This window comes from Balaenoptera acutorostrata, chromosome 18 (assembly GCF_949987535.1).
Source record: "Balaenoptera acutorostrata chromosome 18, mBalAcu1.1, whole genome shotgun sequence".
In the NCBI taxonomy this organism is placed as follows: Eukaryota; Metazoa; Chordata; class Mammalia; order Artiodactyla; family Balaenopteridae; genus Balaenoptera; species Balaenoptera acutorostrata.
The window spans coordinates 71,458,910-71,476,855 of NC_080081.1; the positions used below are offsets into that span (position 1 = coordinate 71,458,910).

The window sequence follows — 17,946 nt, forward strand, 5'->3', positions numbered from 1 at the left end:
TTGATGTGCAGCAACTCGGGCACCCAATGAGACAGCCTCCCTCTGCTGTGTCTGTCTCTGGACAGAGGTCCGATCATGGTCTAAGGATGTAGGCAAGGCAACTGAGGCAAAGTGAGTGACTTTCCCCCAAGTAGAATCACAGAGATGTGATGGAAGAGCATGCCAAGCGCCAAACTGTCTTCTTTATTTATCGATTGAAAAGGTTTGCTTGGCTTTTGTGCAGGTCAAGCTACCAATTGAAAAACTGAATATCTCCCTTTTCAACCAGTTGATTTCAGCCCCCAAACAACAGTTGACTTAATATCCCAAAGCTCCGTGGTTTCCTTGGACTTAGGGGAATGGGTTCTCTTAAGGAGCAGGTCATCCATGTGGGTGGTGGTGATGGGGCCAAGGAATGTGGTTGGAGGGGACCAGGAGTGTCAGCCCCACCTAAACCATGTAGAAGTGGCTCTGTTATCCGAGCAAGGGGGGAAGGATGTCAGGCAAGCAAAAACAGATACTCACTCTAGAGTAAAATGGAAATGATTTTTATATATAATAATTACAAAAATTCTATTGAAATCCTATCATATGCGGAGCCAAACAGACTGAATTTTCTCCAGTTACAATGTGGTAACCATGGTAGAGATCAGTAGGCCAGTCTGTCAAGGGCATTCTCTGGTTTCTCCCCACACTTAGGTTTGCTGCAGGAGACTTGCAGAAGGTTGGTGCTTTGCCTTTTTAGCCCTGGAGATGCCACAGGGCCAGGTGTGGGTTGGAAATGGGGAACAAATAAAACTGTCAAAATGTGATTTGAATGGCCCTTAAAGCCTTTACATAATTTTGTGCTGGCTAAGCAAGAGCTCAGTGGAAAAGAGATTTTCACACTCTCTCAAATGTCATTTAACTCTCATTATGAAGGCCTTGTGAAACATGACACTGGCAGTAATGATTCCTTCTTACTTCTCCAGGCATTTTGGCTGTTGCATGGGTAATACGCCCTGGAGAAAACATTAGCATTTGGCTGACAGGTGTTAGTAGGGGCTGTGGGGAATCAGTAGGAATCGTAAGGCTCTTTTTATTTCCAACTCAACTTGATGGGCAAAGTCACATTTGATAGTGGTTAATTGTGCTCCATTATTTTGTCTGTTTGCTTTGTCACTAGGCGGTTTTGCCCTTAAGAGTAGGGGGAGTGTGTTTGGGAGACATTTCAGGAATAGAACAGCAAGTTGGGTGTGGAGAGTGATGGGGAGGGGCCATCCACCGTGGCTGGGATGTGGCTTCTTCTCATTTATTATTTACTAATTGCAGCTTTTGTTGTCTTTTGCCTGGGAGACTTAAAAACAAAATGCCAACCCATTTTAAAAAATCAGCTTATTTGAGAGTTTGATTTACCTGGGTTCTGGTTAAGATTTGATTATTTATATTTATGTATGGGTAGAGTTTCAGCTCATTATCTATGTTACTCTTATGAAAAAACAAAACGAAGTTATCTAGGGAGCCTTTTAAATAAAATCTCCCAGGCTAGCCTGAGCCCTCTTCCACTGCCCAACCAGAGCCTTAGTTTCAAAGAGAGTCTTTCCGTGAGGACCCCTGCTGCCCACCTCTCCCCCAGCTCTCTGTCCTTCTTACCACAACATCTGGTGGAGTGTATGCTCCTTTACAAGCTACTTCCTGCTCCCGTTTGAGCTTGCTGTGTGGCAGAGCTCCTGCCTTCCAAGTCGCCCCCATTTGTTCTTCGTGATCTGTCTCTCTGGGGCTCTCCTGCTTAACAGTACATTTCAATAATAGTAAAAGCAATAATAAAATAGAAAAAGGCCTACTATTCATGTAGTTCACATAACAGAATTCTGTGCTTCTCTCTAAGACTTGCTGACTCATAACTGTTTAGAGCACGTCTAGAAATTAGGTATTTTCTCATCACTAGCCACTGTAGTTTATTGAAGAAGAAAGCAAATCTGAAGCTTGAAATTTTAGAAGGCAACAGCCTATCTTTGACTCGGGAGTAACTCACATTTTCTCCATGTTACAGTCAGAATGTGCATTTCCTACTTCCCCTGAAGTACTTGTGCAGTTATCAAAGTGGAAGCCTTCACATAAGGACTCTCAAATGAGTACTAAATAAAACTTTAGAAACATACAGTAATTGCCCTTTGTACCTTCCAAAGGGAAAACCCAAGTTAGCCAATACAGTACAATCCAGCCAATTCATTTTGAACTGCACTTGTGGGTCTCACCCCTCCTCATAGAAATGCTTTTATTTCCAGCTTGGTGCCCTAGATATTTCTGAGTGATGTGTACAAGGCAGGAATGAGACCTATTAGGTCTGTGCTGGTATAAGTATGTAAAAAAAGCCCTCATGTCAGAGAAAAAAACCCAAGATTTAGAAATCATCAGTCTCTGGAATGACAATGGATTAGGGGATGCCAAAAGAAGCAGGGACTCTGGGACAGGGGCCACCACAGGCTCTGTTTCCCTGGATTTAATAACATATCTCAACCCATATCCAGCCAGATCAGTGGGACGGGGCTTGGGGCTTTAGGCTTTTGCTCTTCCCTTTGGAGCCTGTGGATGATCTGGCCTTTGGTCTGTTTTCCTAACATAGACCAGATAGCTCTGTCACATTGAACATTATGCTGCAAAGACATTGAGCTTTCAACGTAGGTTGTAGTCTCTGGCCCACTGCTGATGCTAGCGTGGATCGTTTTTATGCAGTGATCCCAAGAGCACCTGGTACTCTCCAACTTTGGCTACAGGGGAAAACGAACGTCAGAGTAAATGGAAATACAGTGACCTGACCGGGCTCCCTCCCAACAGCAGAGGAAGAGGCCTGGGTAGAGACCTGTTATAATCGGCTGTTTAATTTTGTTTGGAGAAACTGGACTTTTGACAGATGAACTTCTTTTCCCCTGCATTCATATTTATCTAACAGAGTTGTGGTTGGGAAATGATCCAGGATCCATGAGGTCAAAAAGTGACCTGGTTCACATACTGTAGACTCTCCCCATCTCCCTCCAAAGTTCTCCAGGCAGGTGGTCCCGTTCACTCTTGTTATGTCCATACCAAAATTGGTCACCCAAAGGACATATCAACCTCTTGGGGTTGGCCCTCAGAGATTCTAGCAGCCCCATCAAACACGTCTCAATTCCAGATAACCAGCTTTACTGTTCCATGCTGCACTCTGCAGCTTGAAAATCATTAGAATGTGCTTGATGAATGCACATCTTATTACAGGGCATTTGGAATTAAAGCCATTAGTAAAATTAAAGAAATAGTAAAACATTGGATTTTTGTTAATACCTTCCTTCATGAGAAAATACATTTTCACAAACTGCCCAGTTGTATTTGTTCTTTCATTATCCCCAGAGTAAAAGAATAAAGGAATGTAGAATAAATAGTCTTAGCTTTATCTTTGAAAGTTTAAAACAATTTATTAAAAAAAAATCATAAGTTTTTCCACCTCCTCCTTAGTCCCCTGGTTCCCTAGTGTATAAATAAGACATTTTTTCCCTCCCTGAAACCCAGCCTTTGTGTTCTGTAGTCTGTGGTTTTGCTATTATCCAAATACTTATGGATCAACATTGAAGATAATCTTAGCAGACACGTAACAAGTACCTTTGTGATACCTGCTCACTTTATACCCATTTCTGGGTAGGCTACTTACACAGACTTACCTGAGAACAATTTTGCTGTGTAATAACATGCACAGTGCGCACCAGTTCCTCATTGATTGCGGAGGTGGAGACCAGTGGGTGGCCGTTGGACTCACACATTTCCCTTTGTTGTATTTTTCAGAAATTGAGGCGAAGGAAGCATGTGACTGGCTCCGTGCTGCCGGGTTTCCGCAGTACGCTCAGTTATATGAGGGTAAGTTGGGCTCTTCTTCTCTCTTTATAAAGAGGATAAACTCAAAATATGTCCTGTGGTGTGTTTTGACTTCCAGATCTTTCTCAACCATTTTTTCCCCTTGCTTTCTCCTTGCCTCCACCTTTGCAATGCCCAGGGCTTATACTGATGCCGATTTAGGAATGAGGCTTGCTTCCTGAGCCTGCCTCACCTTCTGCCCCTCCCTGCTTCTCCCTTCTTTACTTTTTGCTTTGCTCTTTCTGCTTCTCATCTCTACCGGCCGATCCCAGCTCTGCCTTTTCCTTCCAGTGTTCTGCCATCACCAGCTTTTCTGCACTTCCTTCCTTATCCTTTTCCGTGTTTTTTCGTCACTCTCTGTTTTCTTGAAAGTACAATAAATGAATTGTTGATAAATTTCCTAGAAATCACAAAACTAATTTATCTTGAGACTTTTCTTGAGTTCTGTTTACTTAACCTGAAAATGCTTAAGATGTAACATGGATCGGATGTTATTTTTCAGGGTTTTAAGTAAGGTGCTTCTATTGCCAGCATCATACTTACTTCCATTGATGTTTTGACAGTTAATAAACTTACTCACCTTTATCTTACTGATACCTAAAATTATAACCAAAGCATCTGCTTCCTGGATAGTCGTATAGTGAATTAGTCAGGATCCCAGCAGTAAGCAGGTGGCATACTCAAGACAATCTGAGGGGGATTTATTTCTAAAAGTGTTCATTACAAAGATGTGGGCAGGGCATAGGAAACCACGAGGAACAGTCCAGGAGCCCAGAGCTTGTAGCAGCAGAGCTGTCACTACCCTAGGCCCAAAGCCATAAATGGAGGGAGAGGGTGCCAGAACCCAGAAGGAGAGAAGATCTCAGAGCAGGCCCTAGGAGTGGAGGACACAGCTGGTGATGGCAGCCTCCCCTGGAGACAACCAGGAGAGTAAATGCCCTGACCTCACACTCCTCCCTCCCTCCATCTCCAGCCAGGGCTTCCCATTGGCCAAACACAAAAGGAAGCAGAGGACATGGATCCCCTTGAATGCCATCCACAGCTGATCCTGGGGCACAAAGCAGTTCACAGAAAAGTGGAGAGTGAATCTTTAGGGGTAAACTGAGCATGTGTAGTACCCTAGACAGTATAGACTTCTGTTCCTGATGACGTAAAATTCATGTAGGATGGAAAGAATCAACAAAATTAACCTTTACTCACTGGTGAATCTCATCCATTCACCTAGAAGCTCAGTTTTATATTTAAAAAAACAAAACAAACAAAAAACTTTCAACTTCTCTCACTTAAATTCTGAATGTGCTGTGAAGTCTAAAGTCTCTGATAAAAGCTTTCAAAAAACCATAGCCTTTTAGACAAGGAGGAGGGTCTTACAGTTTTGGTCTAAGCAGCCGCTATTCCCACACCCCCACCAGCAATGCACTGATTATGAGAGACCCAAAAAGGTTAAGTGACTTTTACAAGATTATAAAGTGGAAGAGTCAGAATGCTCCTTCAGTAGATAGATTTTCTACTGTAATGTGCACTCAAAATACTATGCAATTTAAATGTGAAGAGTCTGTAAATGACTAAGAAGTAAAGATATCTCATAAGTGAGATGGACTTGTCAGATTGTGTTTAAGCCATATGCATTTAATGGATGTAATAAGAATAAGAACAAATACTTCTATAGAGCTTACTATGTGTCAGCTACTGTTCAAAGCACTGTACATGTACTATTCATTTAATATTCACAACACCATAGGGGAGGTATTATAATTATCATCATCCCCATTTTACAGATGAGGGAACAGAGTCCCAGAGGAGGTTAAGTGACTTGCCCACAGTCTACAGCTAGTGAGTAGCAGAGCCACGACTTAAAGCCAGAGCAGCTGGGCTTCCATGTCTGTGTTCCTCATGACTACACATTAACTCCCTCTCTAGCAGAATGAGACAGTCTACATTCAGGCACCGTCTGGAATTCACTCTGGAATTCACTTTTTTTCACCAGAAGAGGAATTGTTTCTCTTTTCAACTTGCAATAAGAAAATTGGTACCCTTAGATTTATTATGATTGGCAAATGTCAAATATAAGATGAGAAAGAGAAAGAATGGTAGGATGATGATAATGGACCAACATTGATGGTTAGATTTGGCCATGGACTCTATTCCAATGATCTCCAGATTTTTACCTCCACAAATGAGGTACCTAAAATTAACACTGTGACCTGAGCATTGCCCATGACCTCCAAATCTGGCATGAGTAGTCTGTGGGAGAAAAGTTACAATGTTGGAATTTCTCCTTTTTTATTGGATAGAATCAGTTGTTTGAATATTTTGCTGATACTCCAAAGTGACTCAAGATTTTGCTACAAAATAAAATACTTGAGGCCATTGAGCTTCCGGTATTTTCCTTTCTGAAGGAAAAAAAAAAATCTGCCAAACTAAGTATTTCATGAACTGATCAGGACAGAAGTCAGCAACCTCCACCTTAGGTGGTTGGTGAGAGTGGGAAAGTTCTCCATACAGGCAAAAGTCTGTGATAGTGATTAGCTATAAAAATGCAGGCACTTGGTATGCAATCCTATCCAAGGTCAAACACTTGGTTATTTTCATATTTCACACTTCTTTGTATTCTTAAAAGCAGTTATTGGGATAAACGTAAAACTTTCTGCTCTCTAAACATTACCAACACACCTGTCAATGGGGAGTAACTGCTGTTAAGATCAGCCATGAGTACAGAAACGTGGTGGCCTGAAGATATTGGTGCCCATTCAGATAAAACAAGGCGCATAAACTCCTTTGTCTCTCTTTGTCTCTTTCAGACTCACAATTTCCCATCAACATTGTGGCTGTCAAGAACGATCATGATTTTCTTGAAAAAGACCTTGTAGAACCTCTTTACAGGTAAATCATGTGAAGTATTTTTGTTTCTTTTGATTGTTCAATGTCTAATAGTTATCACTATATTGAGGGGCAAGTTCAACAACAATTCAGGAAGTACTTATTGAGCGCCTACTATATGCCAGGCATGGGTCCAGGCTCTGAGTATATTATGGTGAGCATGATCAGTCCCTGGTTTCATGGAGCTTAAATCCTAGTAGGAAGCTTCAGACAATAGATTTGGAAAAAGAGAGAGTGAGTGAGAGAAAAAGAGGGAGAAGGAGAGATTATCTCAGAGAGTGTTAAGCTATGTTAAAAAAGTAAAACAAACTGAGGCTATAGGCGGTGATGGGGTGTGGGTGGGTTAGTGGGAGAAGGCATTGTGGGGGACCAGAGCATGAGTGGTCAGGGAGGGCCCTGTAGAGCTCCATGAGTATGTCAAGCTCAGCTGTATTTTTTGCAAAGACAAATGATTATATCAGCAAACTAGAATATGTAAGCTCAAGTAATTATATCTGCAAACTGAAATATTTAAGCCTTCACTATGTGATAGATGATATAAGGAGACAAAGATGTATAGATGAATAACTCCCTCCCCTCAGAGAATGTCTAATCTGGTTGGAGAAATCTAACTGAAGAAATGAACCATACATGAACAAATAAAACAATTATAATTTGAGTAATAATAAAAGATGTCAATGTAATCAATATTTCTGAACAATTAAATGTGCATGAGAGGTTCTATGTGTCTGTAGGAATTTGAAGTTTCCTAACTAAAGCCCTGGAGAGAGGTCAGAGCTGGAAATAAATATTAGTTACAGGAGGTGAGTCATTTTTCCAAGGCTACAGAGCTAGTTATGGGCTAAACTGACTTTAAAACTGCAGTCCTCATAACTTGCAGTCCAACATTTTTTCCTCATACATTCTGCATTTGACATAGAAAAGATGGTAGTTTAGGGACTTCCCTGGTGGCACAGTGGTTAAGAATCTGCCTGCCAACGCAGGGGACATGGGTTTGAGCCCTGGCACAGTGGTTAAGGATCCGCCTGCCAATGCAGGGTACACGGGTTCGAGCCCTGGTCCGGGAAGATCCCACATGCCGCGGAGCAACTAAGCCCGTGCACCACAACTAATGAGCCTGTGCTCTAGAGAAAGCCTGTGCACAGCAACGAAGACCAACACAGCCAAAAAAAAAAAAAGAAAAGAAAAGATAGTTTAAGAGGAAAGTAATGATGAGGAAAACTTTTGTCAAGATAAGGACACACCGATATATATTAGAATAGTGTATAAGTAACCATACGCTTGCTGATTTCTGTAGACATATATATTTCTGCATTCATAAGCTGGTCACTCTGTGATTCCTATATGAAGATAGATTTGCGTTAAGGAATGATCTCTGAATGTTGAAGGAAAGCATTACTGTGGGTTTGCTTAAGTGGGTAGAAGAGCAAAGAACTCTTCAAATCACAAATTGCAGGAACTGGCTATTTGGACTCAAAAACAAACAAGCACAAAATGCCATTTGTGAGCGTTTACAAGAAGAATGGGTAGTTTGGTTGTAATTCGTTTTTTTATATATATATAAATTTATTTTATTTTATTTTTGGCTGCACTGGGTCTTCGTTGCTGCATGCGGGCTTTCCTTAGTTGCGGCGAGTGGGGGCTACTCCTTGTTGCAGTGCACGGGCTTCTCATTGCAGTGGCTTCTCTTGTTGCGGAGCACGGGCTCTAGGTGCACGGTCTTCAGTAGATGCGGCACGTGAGCTTAGTTGCTCCGCGGCATGTGGGATCTTCCCGGACCAGGGCTCGAACCTGTGTCCCCTGCATTGGCAGGCGGATTCTTAACCACTGTGCCACCAGGGAAGTCCTGGTGGTAATTATTTAAAGGCAATGAATTGGAAAAGCGGTGTTTTCTCCTCAGCATGTCTGATGCACACCAAGGCTTCATCCAACTCAGAACTATTCCACCACCACCTCATCCTGAGTTTTCCCTCTTAGTTTTAACCAAGAGTATTTTTACTAGTAAGCTGGCATTTTTTAAAAGAAATAATTTTTATTGTTAATTGTATTATATTACATTATCTTTTTCCCAATTGAATTTTCTTGCATACTCATAGATCTTTGATTCTCTAATTATGCCTTTTGTTGTTTTCTTCCCCGGTTTTATTGAGATATAATTGACATACAGCACTGTATATGTTTAAAGTTTACAGCATAATGGTTAGACTTACATAATTATGAAATGTTTACCACAATAGCTTTAGTGAACATTCACCATCTCATATAGATACAACATTAAAGAAATAGAAAAAAAATTTTTCCTTGTGATGAGAACTCTTACGATTTACTCTCAACAATGTTCAGATATGTGACATACAGCAGTATTAATTATCTTTATCATTTTGTACATTACATCTCTACTACTTATTTATCTTATAACTGGAAGTTTGTACCTTTTGATCACCTTCATCCAATCCCCCCTCCCCCCACCTCAGGTAGCCACAGATCTGATCTTTTTTCTGTAAGTTTGTTTGTTTTTGAAGTATAATTGACCTACAACTCTATGTTAGTTCCTGGTATATAACATAGTGATTCTATATTTCTATACATTTCAAAATGATCACCACAGTAAGTTTGGTTGTCATCTATTGCCATACAGAGATATTACATAATTATTGACTATATTCCCCATACTGTACATTTTATACCTGTGACTCATAATTCTGTAAACGAAGATTTGTACCCCTTAATCTCCCTTAACTATTTCTCTCCTCCCTCCACCCCCCTCCCATCTGGCCACCACCTGTTTGTTTTCTGTCTCAATGACTCTGTTTCTGTTTAGATATATTTGCTTATTTTGTTTTTTAGATTCCATATATAAGTGAAATCATCCCAGTTGAATTTTTAAAGCTATATTTTCTTTAAGTCAAGGTGTTCTGTATATTTATAAAGCAAAATTCACTATTTTCAGTGTACAGTTCTTTGAGTTTTGATAAATGCCTACAATCATGTAACCACCACCACAACCAAGATATAGAACGGCTCCATCACCTAAAAAAACTCCCTGGTTCACCTTTGTCATCAACCTACTCTCAACCCTTGGCAACCATGATCTGGTTCTTGTACCCATAGTTTTGCCTTTTCCAGAATGCTATATAAGTGAAATCAAACAGTATGTAGCCTTTCGAGTCTGCCTTTGTTTCACTAATGCACCTAAGATTCATCCGTGTTGCATGTATCAATCAATATAATTGCTCAGCAGTATTCCATTGTGTGGATATACTACAATTTGTCTATCCATTCACCAGATGAAGAACATTTGAGTTGTTGCCACTTTGGGTGGCTATAATGCCCCTATAAACATTCATATTCAAGTTTTTGTGTGTACATAAGTTTTCATTTCTTTTGGGTAAATTCCTAGGAATGGGATTGTAGGGTGCATATGATAAGTATATTTGAACTTTATAAGAGACCACCAAACATTTCCAAAGTGACCATACCATTTTGTATTACCCCCAACGATGTATGAGAGTTCCAGTTGCTCCACATCTTCATTGGTACTTGATATTGTCGGTTTTTGTTTTGTTTTGTTTTTAACCATTCTAGTAGGTGTCTAGTGTTTCTCATTGTGATTTAAATTTGTATGTCCTTAATGAGTCATGATGTTGAATGTCTTTTCATGTGCTTATTTGCCATTCATATATCTTTTCTAGTAAAGTGTCTGAGTCTTTTGCCTATTTTTAAAATTTGGTTGTTTGTTTTCTTATTGAGTTTTTATATTTTCTGCCAGTCTGTAGCTTATTTTTTCAATCTCTTAACAATGTCTTTCACAGAAGTTTTGAATTTTATTGGAGTCCAGTTTATCATTTTTTTTTCATGTTTTTAATGTCACACCTAAGAAATTTTGCCTAACATAAGGTCACAACTATTTTCTCCTTTGTTTTTCTTCTGGAAATTTCAGTTTTATGTTTTATGTGTAAATTGATGATCCAATTCAAGTTAATTTTTTATAAGGTAAAAAGTATGGCTCAAGATTCATATTTTGCTTATCAATATCCCACTGGTTGACCACCATGTTGAAAAGACTATACTTTCTTCATTGAATTGCCTTTGCACTTATATTGTAAATCAATTGACCATATATGCATGAGTCTATTTCTAGACTCTCTATTCTGTTCCGTTTATCTATGTGTCTTTCTTTCATCAATATGGCACTTGATTACTTAGCTTTGTGTATGTCTTGGAATCCAGTAGTGTAAGTCCTCCAACTTTGTTCTTCTTTGCCAGGATTGTTTTGGCTATTTTAGTTCCTCTGCCTTTCCATATAAATTTAAAAACAGCTTGTTGATATCAATTTTTAAAATCCTACTGGAGTATTGATTTGGATTGTGTTGACTCTATAGATCAGTTAGGGAAGAATTGATATCTTAACAGTAACAAGACTTCTGATTCATAAACATGGTACATGTCTCTGTTTAGGTCTCTCTTGATTTTTTTTTTTTAACCCTAACTTGTAGTTTTCAGCATATGGGTAATACGCATACTTGAAAGTACTTAAGAATTTCATGTTTTGTGGTGCTATTCTAAATAGTACTGTTTTTTATTGTTTCGGTCTCCAATTGTTCATTGCTAGTATTTTTTTTATTTTTTGTATATTGTTCATTTGCATCCTGCAGTCTTTCTACACTTACTCATTAGTTCTAGTAGCTTACGCATAGATTTTTAAAATATAAATCAAGGATTACATTGTAAACCGAGAATAAAAATTTCATTCCATATTTTTAAATCAGGATTGTAGGAGCAAACCGCTTCTGATTGTGCAGTTCTATTCATTGGATGACATATGTGTCTGAGTGGGTCAAGCTTTGAATCTCAAATACATGGGTGGTAAATCCTTATCTACTCACTGCTGCATGTGATCTAAGGTGCCTTGACTAAGTTCTGGACTTTTCCATCCAAGTCGACTTTAAAAAAAAAAAAAATTTCAGCCATGATATAGATTAGCCAGTATAGAAGTCATTTCAAGATAAAAAGTTCTGCATAATAAGGTAGTGTCAGCCAGAAAAATTAGGAAGCCTTCTCTTGTAGAACCCATGACCCATCTCTGATTCAGCCCATAGCAGGATTCATACAGACGTACCCAAAAGACAGTACTGCATAAACATGTGGGAATGCAACAACGCCAGACACCACAGTGCTCTTGATAAGGGCCCAGCTTGTGTAAAATTGGTTAGAGTGGCAGGAGGTTGTTATCATTGGAATAATTCTTAGGACAGCTACGTCTCCAAAAATATTATGAAATAAGAAAAGCATTTGGCTGGAGGTATGTGAGCTGAGATTCTCAGGGCGCAGGAGCAGTGGGTAGAACAGAGGCCAAAGGAGTAGTCACAGCGGGGTGATCAAAAGAAACAGGCAGAGTAGGTAGGCAGAGATGGAGGTAGCCTGGCTGAAGGAAACACCCGTGGAATTTCTTTGCCTTCCTTATGAGTTCCTTCAAGACACAGATTTCCTGAAAGCAGGCTGAAGGAAGACTTCCAGCCTGAGGGCAGTGACAGCACTTTTAAAACTTTGAGATTGATGAGCAGTTAATTAGACACTCACACTCACATGGTATATTATGATTAATGCCTGGAGAGCAATAAGGGGTTGTGATTTTATTCGTTTTCTTCCTCGTGCACTGCAGACACAGTGATAGAGCTGGTCTCATGTTTTATTTTTAAAGCTTTGTGGGCTCTACATTTCTCATGCATATTTGAAATGCTGAGCTAATGCAGAATCCTCACGGGAATCATAGCCAGAGGGCACGTAGCTTCTGCCAGGTAGGCAAATGAAAACAAGAGAGCCGAAGGTCTCCTGTAAATGTTACCCACAAGAATTTTACTCACCTTTTTTTGTCTGGAAGTTTCTCTCCTTTGTGGACAGACAATTAATGTCCTGGGTCCCGATTTACACTTGGAGAGTTGTTGAGCAGTGTTAACTTTTCATTGGCTTGAAAAAATAGGTTGTACTAAGGATGTCCATGGCTGGGAGGACTGACGCCTGGCTGGGCATATGTGGATGTGTGGCTCTCATGTTCAGGTCTCGGAAACCAGACAGGTCTGCTGTCATTAGTGAAGGTGTGAACCTCCAGAATGGTGACCATGCCTCACCATTGCTTCTGCAACTCTGACAGCGCCAGTACACAGTAGCCATCTGTAAATATTTGTTACTGCAAGTCAGAACAGTGCAGTCTCTGTTATCTTAGCAACCACAATTATAATTCTGTTTTGATGTGTTTTGATTGAATTTGTAATTGAAAAATAATTTCCCCTGTGAGTAATGAAAAGCTAATTGCAAGTCTAAGTACCTGGGTGAGCTAACTGAAACTAACCATCTCAAAATGCAGGCATAGCCAAGGTATCACAATACCTTGCAAAGTTTGTCACCTTTGAGGCAAATAGCAGCAAATCAAAGCTCCTGAATGAGATTTTTAAGAGGTGGCATGTTCTATTAGCATTTTGGTTTGGGCATTTTCTCAGACTGCTAACACAGGGCCTTGATGCCCAAGATGATCTCTGAATTTCTAATTTAATGTTAGATCTGCCTAACTTATGTTGTTAATAAATACTAACTAATCACAACATGTATAAAACAAGGGCATTCACCTTGTTCAGTACTGTTTTATGGAGATATGGAATTGATTAGGATTATAGCGCATCTGTCACTGCCCTTTGTATTTAAAAGGACAACTAATGACAATGTATTATAATGTGGGAAGAGGGAGAGGGTAAGAGAGAGTGCTGACAAAAGTGATTTTTACAGTTTACCTCTACACACAAAGGCACATATTTGATTTGAGTTATTTAAGTAATATTAATAATTTTAAATAATGGCAGTCTATGAAAATGGATAATATACTTTAAATTTTCCCTTTAAGAATATCACAGAAAATGTACAATGTTATATATTGTGTTATGTCATATAATAATTTGTGACAATTACCTAGACTGAAACCATAGACAAATCATTGGGAGAAGGATATAGGTAGTTACATGATAATCATGGTCATTTTGAAATTCTGAATCTATAAATTAAATACAAATCCCATTAAGGGGTGATTTCATTTCTTTAGAACACAAAGTGCTCACCAAGCATGGCTCTAAGTATCGTACAAATATTTACTCATTTAATTCTCATAACAACCCTATAAGATAGGCTCTAACATCATTCCCATTTTACAGATGAGGAAACAGAGGCACAGAGGTATGAAATAACTTGTCGATTTACAGTTAGTAAATAGCACTGCTAGGATTCAAAGCCACACAGGCTGCTTCTGGAGTTTCCAAAGAGAGCTTAGGTCTTTTTGTGAAACACAATTTGGAGTGTTTTTCATGTCCTCCTTTAAAGTTAATTCTTCCCAAGATGTTTATGTTGCCTTGTGATTTTCTGAATTCAATTTGTAAGTCCCAAGGTTAGAAATTCTCATTGCATTTGTGCCTTCATGGACCTCAACTGTAAAAAAATAATCATATTAAAGTAAGAGTTTAAAGCACACTTTGTTCTTTTGTGAAGAGTTTAGAACCGATTTACTGTTGGAGAGTAGCAGTACTTTGTCAACTGTTCCTTCAATTCATTTCATCAGGGCTGTCTCTTGAGGGCCTTACTTTACTATGGAGACAAATGAGACAGAATCCTCACCCTGAGATCTCAGGCTAATGCTGTGATTCTCAACCCGAGATGGGGCAGCAGTTTGCCCTGTCTCGAGGTCTGGGAACGTTTTTGCTTGTCACACCTGGGGTGATGCTACTGGCATCTAATGGGCGGGGCCAGAGATGCTGCTAACCTCCCACAATGCACAAGGTAGCACCCCCCCACAAGGAATTATCTGTCCCCAAATGCCCACGGTGCCTCGGTTGAGAAATGAGTAATGATTTACTTGGACAAATGATGTAATCGCTGTAAGTACAGGATAGCTAAGGGGGAAAGGGCTTCAGAGACAGCTTCCTGGGAAAATGACCCTAAAATGCCAGTAGGAATTACCCAGACAAGAACACATGAAATTTTGATGTGGTTATTTTGAACTTTCACTTTTGTTTTTATAACTAATTTAATGTGCAGGAAAGGCATCTTCATCCCCACCCCCACCTGCCACCACAAACCTCACCCCAAGGTAGCCTGTATAGAATGGGAGCAGCCATGGAGTACAGACAAGTACAGACATGGGAGGGTCAAAGATAGGGGATTTCCCACATGAAAAACATTGATCTTTCTATATATTTTTTTAACATCTTTATTGGGGTATAATTGCTTTATATTGTTGGGTTAGTTTCTGCTGTATAACAAAGTGAATCAGCTATACATATACTTATATCCCCATATCCCCTCGCTCTTGCATCTGCCTCCCACCCTCCCTATCCCACCCTTCTAGGTGGTCACAAAGCACCGAGCTGATCTCCCTGTGCTATGTGGCTGCTTCCCACTAGCTATCTATTTTACATTTGGTAATGTATATATGTCCATGCCACTCTCTCACTTCGTCCCAGCTTACCCTTCCCCCTCCCCGTGTCCTCAAGTCTACTCTCTACGTCTCCATCTTTATTCCTGGCCTGCCCTAAGTTCTTCAAAGCATTTTTTTCTTTTAGATTCCATATATAATGTGTTAGCATATGGTATTTGTTTTTCTCTTTCTGACTTAATTCACTCTGTATGACATATTCTAGGTCTATCCATATCACTACAAATAACTCAGTTTTGTTTCTTTTTATGGCTGAGTAATATTCCATTGTATATATGTGCCACATCTTCTATATCCATTCATCTGTCATTGGACACTTAGGTTGCTTCCATGTCCTGGCTATTGTAAATACTGCTGCAGTGAACATTGTACATGACTCTGAGTTACGGTTTTCTCAGGGTATATGCCCAGTAGTGGGACTGCTGGGTCATATGGTAGTTCTATTTTTAGTTTTTTAAGGAACCTCCTACTGTTCTCCATAGTGGCTGTATCAATTTACATTCCCACCAACAGTGTAGGAGGGTTCCCTTTTCTCCACACCCTCTCCAGCATTTATTGTTTGTGGATTTTTTAATGATGGCCATTCTGACCAGTGTGAGGTGATACCTCATTGTAGTTTTCTTTTGCATTTCTCTAATGATTAGTGATGTTGAGCATCCTTTCATGTATTTGTTGGCAATCTGTTTATCTTCTCTGGAGAAATGTCTATTTAGGTCTTCTGCCCATTTTTGGATTGGGTTGTTGGTTTTTTTGATATTGAGCTGCATGAACTGCTTGTATATTTTGGAGATTAATCCTCTGTCACTTGCTTCATTTGCAAATATCTTCTCCCATTCTGAGGGTTGTCTTTTTGTCTTGTTTCTGATTTCTTTTGCTGTGCAAAACTTTTAAGTTTCACTAGGTCCCATTTGTTTATTTTTGTTTTTATTTCCATTTCTCTAGGAGGTGGGTCAAAAAAGATCTTGCTGTGATTTATGTCATAGACTGTTCTGCCTATGTTTGCCTTTAAGAGTTTTATATTGTCTAGCCTTACATTTAGGTCTTTAATCCATTTTGAGTTTATTTTTGTGTATGGTGTTAGGGAGTGTTCTAATTTCATTCTTTTACATGTAGCTGTCCAGTTTTCCCAGCACCACTTATTGAAGAGACTGTCTTTTCTCCATAGTATATTCTTGCCTCCTTTATCAAAAATAAGGTAACCATATGTACATGGGTCTATCTCTGGGCTTTCTATCCTGTTCCATCGATCTAGATTTCTGTTTTTGTGCCAGTACCATACTGTCTTGATTACTGCAGCTTTGTAGTATAGTCCGAAGTTAGGAAGCCTGATTCCTCCAGCTCCGTTTTTCTTTCTCAAGATTGCTTTAGCTATTTGGGGTCTTTTGTGTTTCCATACAAATTGTGAAACTTTTTGTTCTAGTTTTGTGAAAAATGCCATTGGTAGTTTGATAGGGATTGCAGTGAATCTGTAGATTGCTTAAGGTAGTATAGTCATTTTCACAATGTTGATTCTTCCAATCCAAGAACATGGTATATCTCTCCATCTGTTTGTATCATCTTAAATTACTTTCCTCAGTGTCTTATAGTTTTGTTCATACAGGTCTTTTGTCTCCCTAGGTAGGATTATTCCTAGGTATTTTATTCTCTTTGTTGCAGTGGTAAATGGGAGTGTTCCCTTAATTTCTCTTTCCGATTTTTCATCATTAGTGTATAGAAATGCAGCAGATTTCTATGCATTAATTTTGTATCCTGCTACTTTACCAAATTCATTGATTAGCTCTAGTAGTTTTCTGGTAGCATCTTTAGGATTCTCTATGTATAGTATCATGTCATCTGCAAACAGTGACAGTTTTACTTCTTTGCCAATTTGGATTCCTTTTATTTCTTTTTTGTCTCTGATTGCTGTGGCTAAAACTTCCAAAATTACGTTGAATAATAGTGGTGAGAGTGGGAAACCTTGTCTTGTTCCTGATCTTAGTGGAAATAATTTCAGTTTTTCACCATTGAGAACGATGTTAGCTGTGGGTTTGTCATATATGACCTTTATTACGTTGAGATAAGTTCCCTCTATGCCTACTTTCTGGAGCGTTTTTATCATAAATGGGTATTGAATTTTGTTGAAAGCTTTTTCTGCATCTATTGAGATGATCATATGGTTTTTATCCTTCAATTTGTTAATATGGTGTATCACATTGACTGATTTGCATATTTTGAAGAATCCTTGCATTCCTGGGATAAACCCCACTTGATCATGGTGTATGATTGTTTTAATGTGCTGTTGGATTCTGTTTGCTAGTATTTTGTTGAGGATTTTTGCATCTATGTTCATCAGTGATAGTGGTCTGTAGTTTTCTTCTTTTGTGACATCTTTGTCTGGTTTTGTTATCAGGGTGATGGTGGCCTCGTAGAATGAGTTGGGGAGTGTTCCTCCCTCTGCTATATTTTGGAAGAGTTTGAGAAGGCTAGGTGTTAGCTCTTCTCTAAATGTTTGATAGAATTCGCCTGTGAAGCCATCAGGTCCTGGGCTTTTGTTTGTTGGAAGATTTTTAATCACAGTTTCAATTTCAGTGCTTGTGATTGGTCTGTTCATATTTTCTATTTCTTCCTGGTTCAGTCTTGGAAGGTTGTGCTTTTCTAAGAATTTGTCCATTTCTTCCAGGTTGTCCATTTTATTGGCATATAGTTGCTTGTAGTAATCTCTCATGGTCCTTTGTATTTCTGCAGTGTCAGTTGATACTTCTCCTTTTTCA

General features: G+C 39.3%; 1 protein-coding gene across 7 annotated transcripts in view; it reads left to right on the forward strand.

The window, feature by feature from the left end:
- STARD13 (StAR related lipid transfer domain containing 13) overlaps positions 1-17,946 on the forward strand; it is a 389,825-nt gene that overhangs the window by 315,368 nt on the left and 56,511 nt on the right. For all 7 annotated transcript variants that reach the window (XM_057533176.1, XM_057533175.1, XM_028161730.2 and 4 more), the window contains 2 exons: positions 3,775-3,846; positions 6,645-6,726. In XM_057533176.1, coding sequence (XP_057389159.1) covers positions 3,775-3,846; positions 6,645-6,726 — 154 coding nt within the window. The remainder of the gene's footprint in view (positions 1-3,774; positions 3,847-6,644; positions 6,727-17,946) is intronic.